We start from the raw sequence: 18,811 nt of genomic DNA on the forward strand, positions 1-18,811 counted from the left end.
TTTGCATGTTTGTGAACTTGCTTGAGAAGGCAATAGCTTAATCAGGAGGGTCCTAGGAGAAGTTCAATCTGTCTGTACCAAAAATATGTGCAGAAGAGACCCACAGTGGGTGGGGCAGGAATCTAACAAAGAAACCCAGAGATGGAGCAGAGTAGCGCCAGAGACACCATTGCAACCAGAGCTCCTACTGGCCCACAGCCTTCCTCTCCAGTCCAGTATGGTTGCGCTCTTGGTAGTGGACCTGCAGGATAGGCAGGCTGGAATCACCAAGCAGATTTGTTCAGCTGGTTGTGAGTGAAAATCGAGCTTGCAAACTGAATGTGTTGTAGCTAAAGAAACAGAATTGTATCCAGGGGGTTTTCCTGACCACAGCGCTCCCCAGGGTGGTGACATGGCAGAGGTGTGGTGGAGTCAGGAGGTGTGGTGGTTCCGGTGTTGGGGGACTGGCTTCTCATCCTTTGCTGGGGGGTGTAATGATGGTGTTCTTCCTCTGTGGTATTTTCTTCTGTTTTGTTCTCTCTGTTCTATGGGTGTTGGGCTAAGATGGGGTGAGGTGAACCCTGGGAAGAGGGGCTGTGGAGAAGAAGGGAACATGTACCTTCTCTCCCTGTCCCCTTGGGCTGCCTCCCAGAAGGTCAGGGACACTCCCATCCAGCAGGCCACTGGTTCCACAGCCAGAGCTCTTGCTATTTCCAGATTCAGTATGACTGATGTGAACACGTTAAGTGAGCAGGCGTCTGTCTGCCCTCTGGGGTAGTCTTACTGTTCTGAGGATAAAATAAGTAGAGGCACTGAAGTAAGGAATTTGCAATAAAATAGAAAAATGAAAAATGGAAGCCATAAGAGAAATGAGAATTATTGGATCAAGTGTGAAGAATGGTAAATGTCAAAGCACTTGATAATTTGTCTGCTAACTGAAGATGGAAGTTTCCATGAGTCTTCTTTCCTTTATTCCCCACCTCTTGCTGTTGTCACAAGATCTAGGAGCCCAAGGAATTTGTCATTTGAGTGTTGCGTTGCAACCAAAAGCAAGGCAGAAGCACAGAATTCCCTTAAATGAGAATGCAAACACAAGAGTAGGTTTTGCTACCTGGAACAAATGTTGAATTGTTGAAATTAAACCCTTTTTATTTTCTACATGAAAGGCTTTAAACACATTTAATTATTCATTGAAAGTTCATATTCACAATACTTAATGTGCACCTGCTATATATGAACTACTGCACTAGTGCTATTTATAAAATTCAACTCTGCTATTCGGTTATGAAAATAAACCATGGCCCACGTGCCCTGTGAAGGCCCTGTTAACAGTAGGCAGCAAATGAAAGAAAAATGTGCTTCCTTTTGAGATTTCACAGAAATCTCAGTTTGGGGAGGAAAATCAAGAATATTTTTTAAGTCCCTATGTATATCATCTTAAACTATGAATATAGGGAACAGAAGTATTTGCCATAACTAGAAAGAGGAGACATTGAATAAATATGTGCTGACCTATTTCAAGTTTGGTGGTCCAAGTGGTATTTTTATTGGTCTAGAAAAACTCCAGGCATTTGCAAAATTTTTAAATAGTAAAGTAATTGAAGTTTTAAAAAAAATCTGAATTAGTGGTTATGTTTGGACTCAACTTCTCCCTCTTTTTGGTTATTATGGATGTCTCCAATTTCCAGTCAGGCAGATACTATTATAAATTCTTAGCAATTAATATCAAACAAAAGAGTAAAAATTCTGCTATAGCCCAGATTAGAAATACCTTAATGATTTCTTCTCGTGCCAATTTCCCCCATCCATTGTTTTTTTTCTTTTCAGACCCTGTTTCTTTAAGTCTTACTGACACTTCAGGAAACTTGCTATTATAGCATAATCATAGACAATCCTTGTAGCTAGTCTGTCCTGCCAGGTCTTTCCATTTCTTTGCTCTCAGGAAGCATGTGACAGGGACTAGGTAGATGTAAGAGAAGATTTCCTGTCTCCTCCTGCCTCCATCTCTCTCTGTCACAGAACCTGATGTCAGCTGACAATCTTCAGACTCTGGTCAAATGGAAAAAAATCAAATGAAGGGGTGGGAAAATGAACCTAGAAAGTCAAATGTGCAGAAAGTCTTAGTGATTCTTTTCTTTGGCATTATTGCAACATAATCAGGTCTTCTTGGCTGGCTAGTCCACGTGGCACCACCAAGTTGGCATTTATACTCTACCAAAAAGGCATTTGAGGAAAGATGGTCTGAGTTACTTGTCACAAATCATACAGATTGACAGCAACATCATCCAGGCATATGTATGTAATACATTTCTTTTTCTTTTTTTAAAAAATATATAAATATATAGTACATATAGATTTTTCTGAAGGAAATTATAGTGACTTACAATCTTTTTTCATCTAGCTAAATCCTGGAGATATCTTTTTGTGCTTTTAATATGTAACTGTCACATAATATTCCATTTCATTATTATTACGCCATAATAATAAGTAGCCAATCCTCCCTTTTTAGATGTATGTTGCTTCAAATATTTCTGAAATGAATGTTCATCAATACAACTGGTGCTTCTTTATTTCTCTTTCTGTTTTTTTTTAATCTCAGCTTCACTTTCCTCATCTGTAGTTATTCCAATTTCATGAGGAGAAATTAAATATTTAAAGCAATGAGGAGATAGTAAATATTTTTAAGTTTTAATCCCTAGAAGTGACCTTGCTGGGCCAAGGTTCTGTATAGTTAAGGTTCTGATACACACCATCAAATTGCCCTCCAGATCAGTTCTACCAATTTCAGGCTCTTCCATTTGGAGGCAACCGAAAGCTTTAGCTCAGATCTTTAGAACCACAATGATGTGTTTACCACATTAGCTAGCCAACATCTACAACATCTTGGATTTTTGTGTCTAGCAATGAATTTGGATTTAAGAGTAGTACCTGTGGATGGACCTGGAGATGTTTTGCTAGTCTCACTAAGACCTTGGAAGCAAATAACTTTAATCTTCTTTCTCACAAGCCTCAGCCAATAGGTTTCCTTTGCAAAGGATCAGCTTCCAGGACCAGACTTTAGGTCAGGGCCCAATATGTTCAGGACAATAATGGAATACAAAACAAGGATGAGTAATATTCCATTGTGTATATATACCACAGTTTCTTTATCATTCATCTATTGAAGGGCATCTAGGTTGGTTATGTAATTTAGCTACTATGAATTTGCTGCTCTAAACATTGATGTGGCTGTGTCCCTGTAGCATGCTGTTTTTAAGTCCTTTGGGTACAGACTGAGGAGTGGGATAGCTGGATCAAATGGCAGTTCCATTCCCAGTTTTCCAAGGAATCTTCATACTGCTTTCCAGAGTTGTTGCAACAATTTACAGTCCCACCAGCAATGTATGAGTGTGCCTTTTTCCCCACATCCTCGCCAACACTTATTGTTGCTTATATTCTTCATTAGTATGGCTAAGGGTCTGTCAACTTTATTTATTTTTTCAAAGAACCAACTTTTTGTTTTGTCGATTTTTAAAAATTGTTTCTTTTCTTTCAATTTCATTGATTTCAGCTCTGATTTTAATTATTTCCTTTCTTCTACTGCTTTTGGTGTTGATTTGTTGTTCTTTTTCTAGAGCTTTGAGATGTAATGTAAGGTCATTTATTTGTTGACTTTTTGTTGCTTGTATTCTTAATAACTGCCATTCTGACTGGAGTGAGATGAAATCTTAGAGTAGTTTTGATTTGCATCTCTTTAATTGCTAGAGATGTTGAACATTGAATTTTTCTTAGCATTAAAAGAGAATAGAATCATGGCATTTGCAGGTAAATGGATGGAACTGGAGAATATCATGCTAAGTGAAATAAGCCAATCCCAGAAAAACCAAAGGCCAAATGTTATCTGATAAGTGGATGCTGATCCATAATGGGGGTGGAGGGAGCATGGAAGGAATGGAGGAACTTTGGATAGGGTAAACGGGGAGGGAGAGGAGGGGAGAAGGCATGGGGGTAGGAAATATGGTGAAATGATATGAACATCATTATCCTAGGTACATGTATGAAGAGACACGAATGGTGTGATGGTGTGACTCTCCTTTGTGATGGTGTGACTCTACTTTGTGTACAACCAGCGAAATGAAAAATTGTGCTCCATTTGAATACTATGAATTGAAATGCATTCTGCTGTCACGTATAACAAATTAAAACAAATTAATTAATTAATTAATTTTAAAAAAACAAGAATGAAAACCAGAATTTAAAATTCAATTTTTATTTAGTGAACTTAAGAAGACAGGTAGCTACCTGTATAGGGAGAAGGAGAAAAAAAAGAACAGAAAGTAAGGTAGTGTTAGAGTCTGTAAACAAGTCAAAAATAACACCTGGCATTTTGCCAGGGGAATGTTAGAGTTCATAAACAAGTCTGGATGGTGCCTGGCAAAATGCCAGAGGGAGTGGTTTGAGAAGTAACAAAAGCGAGCCATTAAGTGTGGAGATTCCTGATTGGTTGACTGATGTATCTAGTTTATGCTAATTAGATAAGCTGTGTGGAATGTATAAATACTGCTCCTGTCCTGCAATAAACGGCTCCTACTCCTGCTGTATCAAGTACACAAGTTCTTCGTCACCCCCCCTGATTATTTTGCTGCAGCCAGCAGGACTGCGGCAAGGTAGTAGATTTCCCTCCTTTTCCTTCTTTTGCAGTCACTGATACCTTTTGTTTTCCTAAAGCATTGTTAAGTTTAGGGATGGGCTGCTGAGGAGCCTTCCATTTGATATATGCTTATAAAGGCCTATCCATGCTTAATAGGTTCAAATTCTAGTCCTGCCACTCATGATGTCCTTGAGTTCTTTCATTTATCTCAGCTTCACTTTCCTCATCTGTAGTTATTCCAGTTTCATGAGGAGAAATTAAATATTTAAAGCAATGAGGAGATAGTAAATATTTAAAGCAACCAAGGATAACACCCAGTCTCACCAATGGTAGTGCTCAGTAAATGTTTGGTAAATTAATGCATTCATGCCCCAAGGAGCTTACTTGGATTTTAGTTTGCTATCTGGTAGGGTTCTACTCTCTTACTGTATTTGCCACTATACAGAGTTGTGTTGTTTTCAGATTTGCTAGTATTGTTTTTCTCCCCAGCAGCACAAAATACTCTGAGGAGGAGAGTGGGCTTCTAGTGCTCCTGCCTTGCAGTGTCTGTGACAGCACCTGGCACCCAAAAGATGGAGAATCAGTATTCATCAACTTGTTTGACCTCTTTCCAGTGACCTAGCCTTGTGACCAGGAGGCTGCTCAGCACAGAACTAGCCCCTTTCCCTTTATCACACCATTCACTGACCTGTGCTTGGTTCTAGCCATCCTCCGTTACCTGAAGAATGATGGGAAGATCCATTTGGTGGTTTTCAATAACCTGCAACTAGCTGATGGGAGGCGGCACAGGCTGCTCCTGAGGCTGACCAATTTGCAGCGAGGAGCTGGCTCTGTGGAGCTCTACCTGGACTGCACCCAAGTGGATTCAGTTCACAATCTCCCCAGAGCCTTTTCTGGCCTCTCCCAGAATCCTGAATCCGTTGAATTGAGGACTTTCCAGAGGAAAGCACAGGTAGGAACCACAAACCATCCTCCAGAAGGGAAAGATGGAATGTTGAGGCCTAGGGAATGCAAAGGCCTGTGTTATGGAAAACGTTTTGTTGATTCATCCCTGTTCCGGGTCAGTGGGTCTAATGCTGGCTGTGCACTGGAGTCACCTGAGGAACTGCTAGGGTGCCACCTTTGACAAATTAATCAGAATCTGTGTTGATCGTGCCTGGGCATCAGTATTGTGAAAAATACTGATTTGAATATGAAACTAAAGTCGAGAGCTTCTGCCTCCTATGAAAAATGCACTCTTTGGAGTTAACTTTTCAGATTATAAAGTTAGGAGGGAATAGCTAAAATTAAAATAATCACCTTTGGGGAACAGGATTATCTGTCTTCACAATTTCTATAGTATTTATTAGTTTTTATGTTTTTATTATGCATTATAGCTATACATAATAGTGGTGTTCATTTTGACACACGTGTGTGGAATATAATTTGCTTCATTTCAGCCCCCAGTACCTCCTCCTTCCCTCTCCTATTTATTTGTTTTTAACAAAAAGGAAAAAGATTGGTTGGAAGCCTCCCATGGTGGGGCATCCCTAAAATCCCAGCTACTTGAGGGCTGAGGTAGGAGGACCACAAATTTGAGGACAACCTGAGCAATTCAGTAAAACCCTGTCTTAAAATAAAAGTAAAAAATGTTGGGGTATTATAGCTCAGTGGTAGAGTGCCCCTGGGTTCCATCCCCAGTACCCAGGTGTGGGATTTTAATTTTTTAAAGAAAATCCCAGCCCTAAGTTAGAGATAAGATAGCTGCCTTGGACAATTTAGTGAAACCCCTTCTCAAAAAAAAATTAATTTTTCATAGGTCATGATAGAAAATGCACTAGCAAAAAGGAAATTTAACTGCCAGCCAACTTAGATCTACATGCTCTTTAAAAAAAAAAAAAATCCTAGCATTTCTGTCTTCTATGCCATGCCAATGGTTCTTTTATTATTAATATTTTATTGCATTTGCTGCAGAAGTTACTGGATACATTTCTTTTAGAATTTTTGTGCTAAGAGATGCTTCGTTTCCTACTAGTATTCTTTGTCCTTTCCAATCATTTATATCTGGCCGTAATTTTTAGATTTTATCTGGTACAGAAGTAAATGCCAAAATGAATAACTGTGTTTATTTGTTGTGGCCAATAATATTATTGTCTCCTATCTCTTAATCCTCATTTTCTATTTGTATTTTATTATTTCATTATATGTGCTTTAATTACAAGCTGCTCCACACCCTTTGTACAAAGAACAGAGTGTAAGCAATGACTTCCATGACAAGTAGCATTGCAGTAAAGTTTTAGATAGTAATATTAAAAACTATGAATCTGATCCTAGAATTTTATGCTTGAATGAAAAGAAAGTATTTTTTAAGCAGAAATTCCAAGAAAGCTAAAATCTAAAGGTTTTTTTTTTTGGGGGGGGGGTTATTTTGGTTTTGCAGTGACTTTTGAAGAACTTTTTAATGTGGACATATACAAAGAAAAAATAATGAATTGCAGGATATGTTTAACTACTTCTGAATAGACCAAGTAATCAAAATAAGAGTCAGAAATTGTGTCACTGACCATTTCAGAAATTAGTGTCCACCATCAAATAAGTCAGTTTCTAAAAGTCATCCATGACAAGGTCTTGAGAATCTATACTCATTAGAACTTTCTCAAAAGCTCTGTTCCTTGAACTATCAGCAGGGACCACAGAGGCTTGGTTTTTGTAGTCACCTTCTCTCTCATTCAAAATTAATTAGTCAACAAATAGCCTGTTCTGGTCATCAGAGATTCTGTGGTGAACAGAACCAGTCATGGTCCTGTCTCCATGGAGCTAGAGTCTGATGTCCAACACACTTTCTTTTACACAGCATGTGTTGCATAGATCTTAGTCAAATCAAAAATTTCTTTGAAAATGCTTAGCATGCTCATTTCTAAAATTAGAATTATCACTTCACATTAGCAATTAACACAAACAATTTCTGTCATATAGAGATATTATAAAAGTGAGTATAAGTAAAAATTACAAGATAAAGGGAAAAGGAAATTGAGTTTGTGGCTAATGATGAATGATTGATATCAACTAGTAATATATAACTCCGGTGCCAACTTCCTAATTATCATAGAATAGACTGCTTATTCATTCTCCTGGCCCAGGGAAATCAGAGGCTTTGCAAAATCCTCTAGCCAAGACATCCTAAAAACAATACTGTTTAAAATTGGGATCAATAGCTTATTATAGTTCAAAGTTGATAAATAAATTCCAGACAGTTCTTAAGAAGCTCCTGCCACAAAATAACTCACTTACCATGAAGGAAAACAGCCCTTCTTCCCCTCAGCCACCTGATGGAATCTCAGACCAAGTTAGATGCCAGTGTTTTCGTAGGCAACTGACTACTTCCATATTTGCTTCAGTCAAAAGGATAAGACTGACAAGGTTTAGAAAAATGCGAATCTACAAAATTATGTAAGATGTTGGCATCCAGGTATACAGGGCTGCTCTTTTATGAAAATTGTGTGAGTCTGCAAGCACATTGGCTTTTGAACAGTGGCAGCAATCTGTGGTATGAATGTGGTTGTTTTTTTTTTTTTCCAGGACTTCTTGGAAGAGCTGAAGCTGGTGGTTAGAGGCTCACTGTTCCAGGTGGCCAGCCTGCAAGACTGCTTCCTGCAGCAGAGTGAGCCCCTGGCCGCGACAAGCACAGGTATGGGCTCCCAGGCAGTTTTCACAGACCATCTCCCAGGCTAGGTCCCATGACTGAAAGGCAGGCTGTCATCAGAGCAGCCCAACAGAAAATATCTGCAGAAATTAGGCTCTTGGGAAAAACCAAGGGCAAGAAATCTTTTCATTGCACTTTTATTTTTGTAACTCACACGAATTCAGACTAACCAGAAGCATCATTGTCATTATTTTGTTAGGTAAATTAGATAAATTGCTCCAAATTAAATGCAGATACTCCAAGTTATTGAATCTTGTCATGATGATTCTCTGGGTGGGGAATCATTTGGGTTTTGAGTCACTTAGAAATAACCGTCACTGGATGAGTATGCCTTACCTTTTGCTATTCCTACAGGGGACTTTAATCGGCAGTTCTTGGGTCAAATGGCACAACTAAACCAACTTCTGGCAGAAGTGAAGGATCTTCTGAGACAGCAGGTAATGAACAGGACATACCATGAAAAAAAGCCAGAGTCTTATCAGAGCAGCTCTCTGCACAAGCCAGTGAAGCTATGGGCTTGCACAGGAAAGGAGAGCGACATGTCCTGAGCCACACCTCAGGTGTCCCCCACACAGCCTGCCAGCCCAGGGCTCGGCCAGAAGGGCTCTAGAAATGGGGGAAACTCTTGCAATGAACACTACATGGCTCCAGGACAAGTGGGAGCCATCAAGGACTCCTTGAGCATGACTATAAGAAGTGCTTAGACAGCTCCACATAGATTCTTTCTTCCTGGATTTTTTTCAATCTGTTTTCCACTTCTCATTTCTAAAGGTCAAGGAAACATCATTTTTAAGAAACACCATCTCTGAATGCCAGGCTTGTGGTAAGTGCCTCCCTGGTGAGTGGCCCATTCTGAGTCAGGTGATCCAGATCATCACATGACCACAGTTTCCAGCACAGAGTTGCGCAGAGTTTCTAGTCTGCATGTCGTTGGAGGGAAGGGAAGAAAAGCTTATCAGAAAACCCCAAGTTGCATTTTATATTCTGTATGTTCCCCAGTGATGCATAAGCCTACTAATTATTATTTTTCTCTAGGTCCTCTCAGCTTTCAGTCTCCAACCCCGAACACGCTGGTACCCCCAGCACCCCCAGCTCCCCCAACACGCCCTACACGCCGGTGTGACTCCAACCCATGTTTCCGAGGCGTTCGATGCACTGATACCAGAGATGGCTTCCAGTGTGGGCCCTGCCCTGACGGCTACACAGGGAACGGGATCACCTGCTCTGATGTGGATGAGGTACAAGTTCATTTAGATGGGGCAGGAACTCTTTAAGCTTTGTCCACACCCTTCAGCTTCTGGCCAAAGAAGCCATGCTAGCAATTAAAGGATGACTTGGGCTCCATCACAAACTACTTCCTTATGAATCCTTGAGACCCTGAAACCCAGTAAGCATCAGGATAAAGGAGGCACAGGACCCAGTTGTAGCCGTGGCTGCCATTTCTCCTGTTTCCAACTTGTCTACCAGTCCCTTTGTTGCAATGCTGTGATTTTTGCTTACTGCTCCAACATCTGCATTGATCATTTCTCCTAAGTGGTCTGATAGAAATGTGCCTTCCTCATGCTTTTGCAAATGTGGGAGGGGAAGATATGTGTAAGGGTATATTTCAAGAGTTATAATGGTTTTCTTCAGGCCTCTTAAAATAGAGGAGCACTAGGAATCTCATGCCAAGATCTATCCAGGAGGCCTGTAACCTGTGATTATCCAGAAGTGCTCAGGGAGGGAGCCAGTGAGAACACATACAGCTAATACAGGCTGTTTGATCAGCAGGCAGAATCTGAGAAGCAGACGGCTTCAGGACCATGGTTAGCCCGTCACTAGTCTCATTGCAAAGCTGTGTCCATAGAAAGTAGCAAGGCTGCCATCAAAATGTGCCTTCCCCACCCACCAGCCAGAAGAAAGCTGAAAGGAGAGATCGAGGGAGACAGGGAAATGCAGGGAACCACAGAGACACAGCTGCACCCTGGGCTCCCCCAGGCTCATGGTAGTGCTTAGCTCATTACCCTGCCGCCGCCCCCAGTTGTGGGCAGCTAAGATGGTCTCTAGTAATCCCTTAATTGGAGAAACATCTGCATGAGTTTCATAGAACTGCATCTGGCTTTTATCTGTGAGCTGGAATTTTCCTCCTTTTTGAAAGGGCAGGAAGTGGTCATGTTTTTTACATTAGTTCAAGTGTTTGTTTTTTTTTAATAAAAGGTATCAAAACCAATCTCCTAGACCACAGAAGCCTTAGAATAACACTGGACTTCTTAACAAGGCACGAAGGCAGGCAGACTCTGAAGGATCACATCTTACTGAAGAAGCATCTGCCCTGGCATTACCTTCTCAAGCTCTTTCCATTTGAATTGCTTAGCTAATGCCTTTGGAGTCATCTAACAGCCAGTTTACAAGTGGTGCAGGGACACAGTCCTTTCACAGGGATTTGTACACTCCATGCTAGAACACCAGGAAGCATATACACTGGGAGTGGACTGGTTCACATTAAGGACCTCTTGACTTGGAGGTGCATTATTCTGTGACACAACAAAGCCCACAGAAGGCAACCCAGGTTTGGAGGATCAGAGATCCAATGGGTAACTCTGAAGTTAGAAGCCTTAATTTCCTTTTATCATTTTTCTACCAAAAAAAAAAACCTAAATGAATTAATAGGCATGTACAGATAGGTAAGGGATTGGAGAGTGTTTTCTCTGTGTAGTTAAAGACTATGATTTTTTTTTCTCCAGTGCAGATACCATCCCTGCTACCCAGGTGTCCGCTGTGTGAACTTGGCTCCTGGCTTCAGATGTGATGCCTGCCCTGTGGGCTTCATGGGGCCCCTGGTACAGGGTGTTGGGATCAGTTTTGCCAAGACAAACAAGCAGGTGGGTTGAAGTTATGGTTTTTATTCATTTTTCGTCTTATGAGAACAATTTCCCAATTCTTCTGTATGACCCTTTATCTCCTTGAGTAGCCAATGCCTACCAGGTGTCATAGTGCACGATGAGAAAGTTAGAGAGTCTTCAACTCGTTTCTGAGGTTATATTCTAGAAGGGAAGAAGCTGTTAAAGTTGGAATCAGAGAATGGGGATTTGTGGCATGATTGTAGACTTATTCTGTTTGTAGCCTTTGGACATTTTGTCCTGCAGAATAACTTGAGAAACAGGGAACAAATAAAAGCTTTGGAAAATTAGGTCCTCTTTATTGAGCCATTGTTGCCAATCAGAAGCTGTTTTGGAGATGAGAGGATTTCAAGAGTAAAAATAATACCCTGAGGAAACCTACCCTTTTTCTTATATAAGCTATAAATCGCCATAAAACACTTGAGTACTTCGTGACAGTCTCCATTTATTTCCAAATGTTCTACTGTATCCTGGTCATTATTTAACTGACTGACTGTGAAATTCTTTTTGATGTTTTCAGCCCTTAAAGATGGTTGATCTATAAATATATTTTACTACCTTAGGGAAATGATTAGCTTTGAAGAAGGGCAGGGGTTCATTATTTCCTAGATGCCTATCAAAGGATTCTAGAGGACATCAGTTTTTAGACAAGAAAAAGGAGGCAAGCTAGACACAGCAGAATGACAAGGGGACACTTAGAGGAAGGATTCCAAGGCTTTCTTCTTCTCCTTTAATGACAAAATCTCCAAGACTAAACCAAAGAAAGCAGACAAAGTGAAATAGAAAGCTTGATATAAGCTGGTAAGGACACTTCCCTGTGGACTCCCGGCAATATGGTACACCATACTGAAGTAGAAGGGAGCCAGCTTGCAAATTTTATCACAAGTTTAATGAGTTACCAAGGTCAAAAGAAAGAAAGGGAAACGGTGCCAGTTCTAGAGACAGGGAAAGCCAGAGTTGTGAGGGAAACTGATCCACAGCAGCTCATGGGTGATGGAGTGGGGTGTGAGTTCCAGGAATGGGGAGGTGAGGCTTTAATAGCCACTAAGGTGCTGAGGCAGGAGGATTGCAAGTTTGAGGCCAGCCTGGACAATTCAGGGAGACTCTATCTCAAAATAAAAAGGACTGGAGTGGGGGTCAGATGTAGCTTAGTGGTAGAGCACCCCTGACTTTAATTGCTAGAGCCAAAAAACAAAAACAAATTTCCAGGTTTGTGCCACATACAGTTATGAGCCCCATACCCATGCACATATAATGCAGAAATGCACATATAATGCAGAAACACACACCAATAAAAACCAGACCTAGAGCAATGAAATTGAGAGGACCCTGGCTAGTCATGCCACTGTATAAAAACATCCCAGAATTCAGGGCCAGTGGAATGCCCTAGGAAAAATCAGGGCTACTAAGTAGCCTGCTCATAAACAAAAATGGCAATTCATATGAAGACAGTACCATAAGGAAAGGTGGTAAAAACAAAACAAATAATAAAGGAAAAGAGAAAAAAGAAGGAATAGATAACTATAATTAAAGAATGTGTCATTGTGGAAAAGAGTTTGAAAGATAGGCAAATAAAATTTTTATCAATAAAAATATAATCATTGAACTTAAAAGCTCAAAAACTGAGTAAAACAAATTAGACACAGCTAAAAGAATTCATAGACTGAGGTTATTCTAAGGAAACCTTCCAGAATGGAATACAGAGAAATAAAGATATAAAAAAATATATAAAAAGGAGGTAAAGATCAAAAGAAGATATTAATGAGAAAGCCCAACATTTGTCTAATGGTAGTTCCAAAGAGAAACTAAAAATGGAAAGAAGGTGAGAATATTCCAGAATTAAGGAAAGATATGAATCTTTAGATAGAAATACAGTGAGTCCCAAGTAGGATTAAAAAAGAAAAAAAAAACTTTCCGGGCTAAAAAGGTGCAGAACAGATGAGTTGTACAAGTTGTCTTTTCTGAACAACTTTAAATACCATGGAGGCAATTCTCACTTGCAATTAGGTTAAGTACAGACTGGAACAAACGCCTCGAGACAGCCAAAATAACCCTCAGTTACTGTTCTACCTGAAATTCCGTGGGTCTTCACTTCACACAGAGATATCAAAACAGAGAAAAACTTATTTGCATTTCTATTTAAGCAGCAGGTCTCTCTAAACCTTCTTTAAACTTCTCTGCCTAGGTGTGCACTGATGTTGATGAGTGTCTGAATGGGGCGTGTGTTCCGAATTCCATCTGTATCAACACATTGGTGAGTATGTCTCTTGTTTTTTTTTTTTTTTTTTATTAGTTGCTCATGACAGTACAATGATCTTGACATATCATACATTTGAATCAAATGGGGTATGATTTCTCATTTTTCCAAGTGTACAGGTTGCAGAATCACGTTAGTTATATGGCCATGTATATACATACAGCAATACTACTGTCTATTTTATTCTGTTGCCCTTCCTATCCCCCCTTTCCCTCCCCTCCCATCACCTCTCTCCACCCAATCTAATGTGACACATTTCTCTCTTTTTTCCCGCCTCACATCATCATACATGTATTTTGTAAAATGATGAGGGTCTCCTTCCATCTTCTGTGCAATTCCCCTTATCCCCCCACATTCCCTCTGACCTCTTTTCCCTATTTAGTGGTGATCTTCTTCTCATACTCTTCCTCCCTACCCCATTTTGAGTCACCCCTTATATTAGAGAAGACATTCGGCATTTGGTTTTTAGGGATTGGCTAACTTCACTTAGCATAATCTGCTCTAATGCCATCCATTTCCCTGCAAATGCCATAATCTTATTATTTTTTAGTGCTGCATAATATTCCATTGTGTATAAATGTCACATTTTTTTATCCATTCATCTATTGAAGGGCATCTAGGTTGGCTCCACAGTCTAGCTATTGTGAATGGTGCTGCTATAAACATTGATGTGGCTGTGTCCCTGTAGTATGCTCTTTTTAGGTCTTTTGGGTATAGTCCGAGAAGGGAAATAGTTGGGTCAAATGGTGGTTCCATTCCCAGCTTTCCAAGGAATCTCCATACTGCTTTCCAAATTGGCTGCACCAATTTGCAGTCCCAAGATCAGTGTATGAGTGTACCTTTCCCCCCCCCCCCCCCCCGCATCCTCGCCAGCACTTGTTATTGTTTGACTTCGTAATGGCTGCCATTCTTACTGGAGTGAGATGGTATCTTAGAGTAGTTTTAATTTGCATTTCTCTGATTGCTAGAGATGGTAAGCATTTTTTCGTGTATTTGTTGATTGACTGTATATCCTCTTCTGAGAAGTGTCTGTTCAGGTCCTTGGCCCATTTGTTGATTGGGTTATTTATTTTTTTTGTTGTTTAACTTTTTGAGTTCTTTGTATACTCTAGAGATTAGAGCTCTATCTGAAGTGTAAGGGGGTAAAAATTTGTTCCCAGGATATAGGTTCCCTATTCACCTCACATATTATTTCTCTTGCGAGAAAAAACTTTTAGTTTGAATACGTCCCATTTGTTGATTCTTGATTTTTAACTCTTGTGCTATAGGTGTTTAGGAATTTGGGGCCCGACCCCACGTGATGGAGATTAGGACCAACTTTTTCTTTTATTAGATGCAGAGTCTCTGGTTTGATTTTTTGCTACCAAACCAGAACCATTATGGAAGCAATGGTGTGTTCATAGATCCTAACTCCAAACACGTAGAACACGGGGGAATAATACATTTGATTGACAGAACTAGGGCAAAAGCTTGCTACAAATGTGTTTACTGTAAGAATTATTTTACAAGTCATATTCTGTATAAGAAATTTTTAAATGCCAGGTTTGTTCTTTTTCTTGCATTAAAGTTGCAATATTGTGCTTTGGGGAACTTTATTGGATAATTTACTGCCACCCTTGTACTTTGAAAATATGAAGCACCTCTTGGTTTATATTAACAGTTCAGTGTTATTCTGGTGATTACTCAATCCCCAAACAGCACTATTTTCATAAAACTTTGCACAAGTCATTTTATTAAGTGAAAATGCTTAGTACAAAGGAGTCTGTAATTTAATATTCAGATATGAGTTTTATTTCTGAAAGTTCCTGTCAACAGTATTAAGATGAAAGAGGTAGCAGGGTGGACCAGCAACAAGAAAAAGTACTGATTCCATTTACGACTCTTCCAGGTTACCAGCATCCCTGGAAAAGCTGTTTAATCTTAGTTTCCTCATTTCCTTATAAGCAAAAGTTCTTCACAAACATCAAGTCATTTATTTTAACTATCACAACAGCCCTATGCCTAGGCACTATTATTATCCCCATTTTACGGTTGAAGAGATTGAGACACAGGAGAGTTGCATAATTAGGCTGAGGTCACACTTCTCACTATCCTCCCGGGCTGGCTACAGAGCTCGAATTCTTCTCCCATGGTACTGTACTGCTTTGGAATGTACTAGGATTTATTGCTTCTTAGCTTTTGTAATATGACATTTATTCTGTCCCACATAATGTGCATAACAGAAGAACAATATTAAGACCAATTGTAATAGGATCAATGAAATTATCCCCCGCTCTCCACTTTAAACAGCTGCTCAATAGCTACACTATCAGGGGACATAGCTTTAAGCATTCTTTCTTTTTTAAAAAATTTATTTTATTTGTTCTTTTTAGATATACATGACAATAGAGTGTATTTTGACATATTATACATACATGGAGTGTAACTTCCCATTCTTGTGGTTGAACATGATGTGGAGTTATACTGGTCGTGTATTCATATACAAACATAGGAAAGTTATGTCTGATTCATTACACTGTCTTTCCCGTTCCTTCATTGGGAACACCAATTCCCTCACCTTCATTCCCCTTTGTCTAATCCAGTGAACTTCTATTCTTCCCTCCTCCCCCCTTATTGTGTGTTAGCATCCACATTATCAGAGAGAACATTCAGCCTTTGGTTTGGGGACATTGGCTTATTTCACTTAGTATGATAGTCTTCAGTTCCATCCATTTATCGGCAAATGCCATAATAGCTGATTAATATTCCATTGTGTAGCTTCTTAGCTTTTTACCAGGACAAAGCTGGTCTGCAAAAACAGATTTGAGAAATAACAGGTAATAACATGGGCTTGGGGATATAGCTCAGTTGGTAGAGTGTTTGCCTCACATGCACAAGGCTCTGGGTTCAATCCCCAGCACCACACACACACACACACACACACACACACACACACAAGTAATAACAGAAGTCACTCACAGGGAAGAAAAGTAGATAATGGATAGACCTCCAGGGAATCCAAAAGATGAAGGAGTAGGCAAAGAAAAAGAGCAGATATCAAGAAAAGGAGTGAGGGATACCCAGTGAAGCTGACAGATCATAAAAAATCATTGCAAAGCATCCTTCAGACTTGCCCATGAAAAGTTCCTGAGTGACTAAAATATTCAACTGCATACTTTATAAAGGAATCTTTTATGGTATGTATTTTTATCTCAGTAAAGCTATATAGGATGCATAAGTTCTGAGGATCTATTGTACGGCATGGGGACTGTAGATAACAATACTGTACTGTATATGTGAAATTTGCTAAGAGAGTAGATCTTAGTATTCTCACCAAAAGAAGAAAAATAACTATAGGAGGTGACAGATGTCTTAATTAACTCACTGTGATAATTACTTCACAGTATATACATATATTACACCATTGCACTGTGTACTTTAAATATATTGAATTTTAAATATATACAATTTGTCAGTTATACCTCAATTAGACTAAAATTTTTAATAATACAAAATATTTTTAACTGTTTAAAAAAAAGGGAAAAAAATGTAAAAAGAGGTCCTGTGTGTCCCTGGAAGTGCCATTGTGGTAGAGCTGATGGCTCATTTGCCAGTTTCTTCTTCCACAGCAACCTACCTCATCAAGAATTCTCAGTGCAAGCCACCAATATTTCTCTTTGTGCCTGTTTCTTTGTCATTTAATTATAAAAGAGCCAAAGGAATAGTTTTTTGTTTTTTTTTTTTAAAAAGGCCTTTCTAACCAAATCATCTCCCTGTCTCCAGGGCAAAGCTCCCTACTCCACCTCCCAGGACTCATTAGAACTTTCAGCCTTTCCTCCTTCACCCTCCACAGTGCAGCTGGCAGGGTCAGAGTGCTGCTGGGTCACTGTTGACCCTTCTCTCCCTTCAGTGCTACACCTTCATTGTCTGCAAGGCCCTCTGCAGCTTCGATCTAATCGTGTTTTCACCAACATTCACTGGACTGCATAATATACACATGCAAACCGAGAGACAGGCCTGGGCCTACTTAATCCTGGAATCACTGAAATATATATATAAATACACACACACACACACAACAGTGGCTTTGTTCACAGGTTTGAACCCCTGGTTCATCCTCTCATCTTTGTCCGTTGCAGGGGTCTTACCGCTGTGGGCCTTGCAAACCGGGGTATACCGGTGACCAGACAAGGGGATGCAAAACCGAAAGAAACTGCAGAAATCCAGAGCTGAACCCTTGCAGTGTGAATGCACAGTGCATTGAGGAGAGGCAAGGGGAAGTGACCTGCGTGGTAAGTTGTTCACTTGCTTTGTTTTTCCTCTTCCATTTCAAACCCTACCTCCCTCCGATTTTGCTTGCTTCTAGGTAAAAGTACTCCGAAATGAAAATGTTGCCATCAAAATGAGCACAGAATGTAACAAGGCAGCTGGGTTTGTGGGGGGCAGTCCAGAGCCCACCTAACCTTCGGCTGCCTGTTCTTTCCCTTTTATATGAACCACGAAAGCCATGGGAGCAACACCATTCAGTTGCTCACCTGGATGGTGGAGCCCCAGCTTCCAAGCACCTTCTGTGGAGAAGCCCAAGAATCCAGGGACAGGGAGGCTCATTCACCTCCTCCCTTTCCTTCTTCTGCCCTGTCCACTTGTACTTGACAGGCATACCTGCTGCCATTCCTGATTCTACGTACCCTTGAGACCTCTCATGTCCATTTTCAGGGGGTGTCATAATGCAGAGGTGAGGGCTGTTGAAAGTCCTTAGGAGAAACCTCCATTATATAGTGAGTCTAAGTGAGGGATAATGCCATTCTTTTATGTCCTCCTCAGCCCTAGTGCAGGGACAGCTCAGTGTATGGTCATGTTTCCTGTCCATTCCCAGCCCTGGAGCCAGTGTGGGCAGGAGGAACCTGGGCAGACAGCCGAGCACCCACAGCTGACATGGGCCTCATGCTGAGCCTGTAGAGGACCCTTTGGGAAAGGACCACCTATTCCCAAATTCCAGGACCCAGAGTCCTCAGGGACTGTGGGTACTGACAAGTCAGCCAACCTTGGCTGCTCACTTCCTCCTTACTTCCTGGGTGCCAGGCCCCCAGCAGGTGGCCCTTCAGCCAGTCTGAGGGTCATAGCGAGCACCCCTGGGCTGCAGCATGGATTCTGTGAGAATGTGTCCTCTTCCTTATACCTTAAACTGAGAATCCTTTGTCTTCATTCCTGGAAGCTTTTCTGCAATTATCATGCCACTTTTCATATGGGAAAAATAAGAAGAGTCAAAAATAAGTAAAAGAAGTAAGGATAATAGTCTTCCCTGGCAATCCAGATATTCTGGAACAACTTCAGGATGGAGAGATGTGCTGTTGTCAGAGGGGAAAAACCCCAGAAAGCTCCAAAAAAAAAAGTCACTGGGTAGC

General features: G+C 40.5%; 1 protein-coding gene across 1 annotated transcript in view; it reads left to right on the top strand.

The window, feature by feature from the left end:
* Thbs4 (thrombospondin 4) overlaps positions 1-18,811 on the top strand; it is a 46,401-nt gene that overhangs the window by 12,689 nt on the left and 14,901 nt on the right. The window contains exons 3-10 of the mRNA XM_046429152.2: positions 5,314-5,561; positions 8,168-8,276; positions 8,646-8,728; positions 9,063-9,114; positions 9,327-9,529; positions 11,015-11,152; positions 13,356-13,424; positions 17,546-17,698. Coding sequence (XP_046285108.1) covers positions 5,314-5,561; positions 8,168-8,276; positions 8,646-8,728; positions 9,063-9,114; positions 9,327-9,529; positions 11,015-11,152; positions 13,356-13,424; positions 17,546-17,698 — 1,055 coding nt within the window. The remainder of the gene's footprint in view (positions 1-5,313; positions 5,562-8,167; positions 8,277-8,645; positions 8,729-9,062; positions 9,115-9,326; positions 9,530-11,014; positions 11,153-13,355; positions 13,425-17,545; positions 17,699-18,811) is intronic.

This window comes from Marmota monax, unplaced genomic scaffold, assembly GCF_021218885.2.
Source record: "Marmota monax isolate L192 unplaced genomic scaffold, Marmota_monax_Labrador192_F-V1.1 WCK01_AAM20220418_F8-fsc00018, whole genome shotgun sequence".
Taxonomy (NCBI): domain Eukaryota; kingdom Metazoa; phylum Chordata; class Mammalia; order Rodentia; family Sciuridae; genus Marmota; species Marmota monax.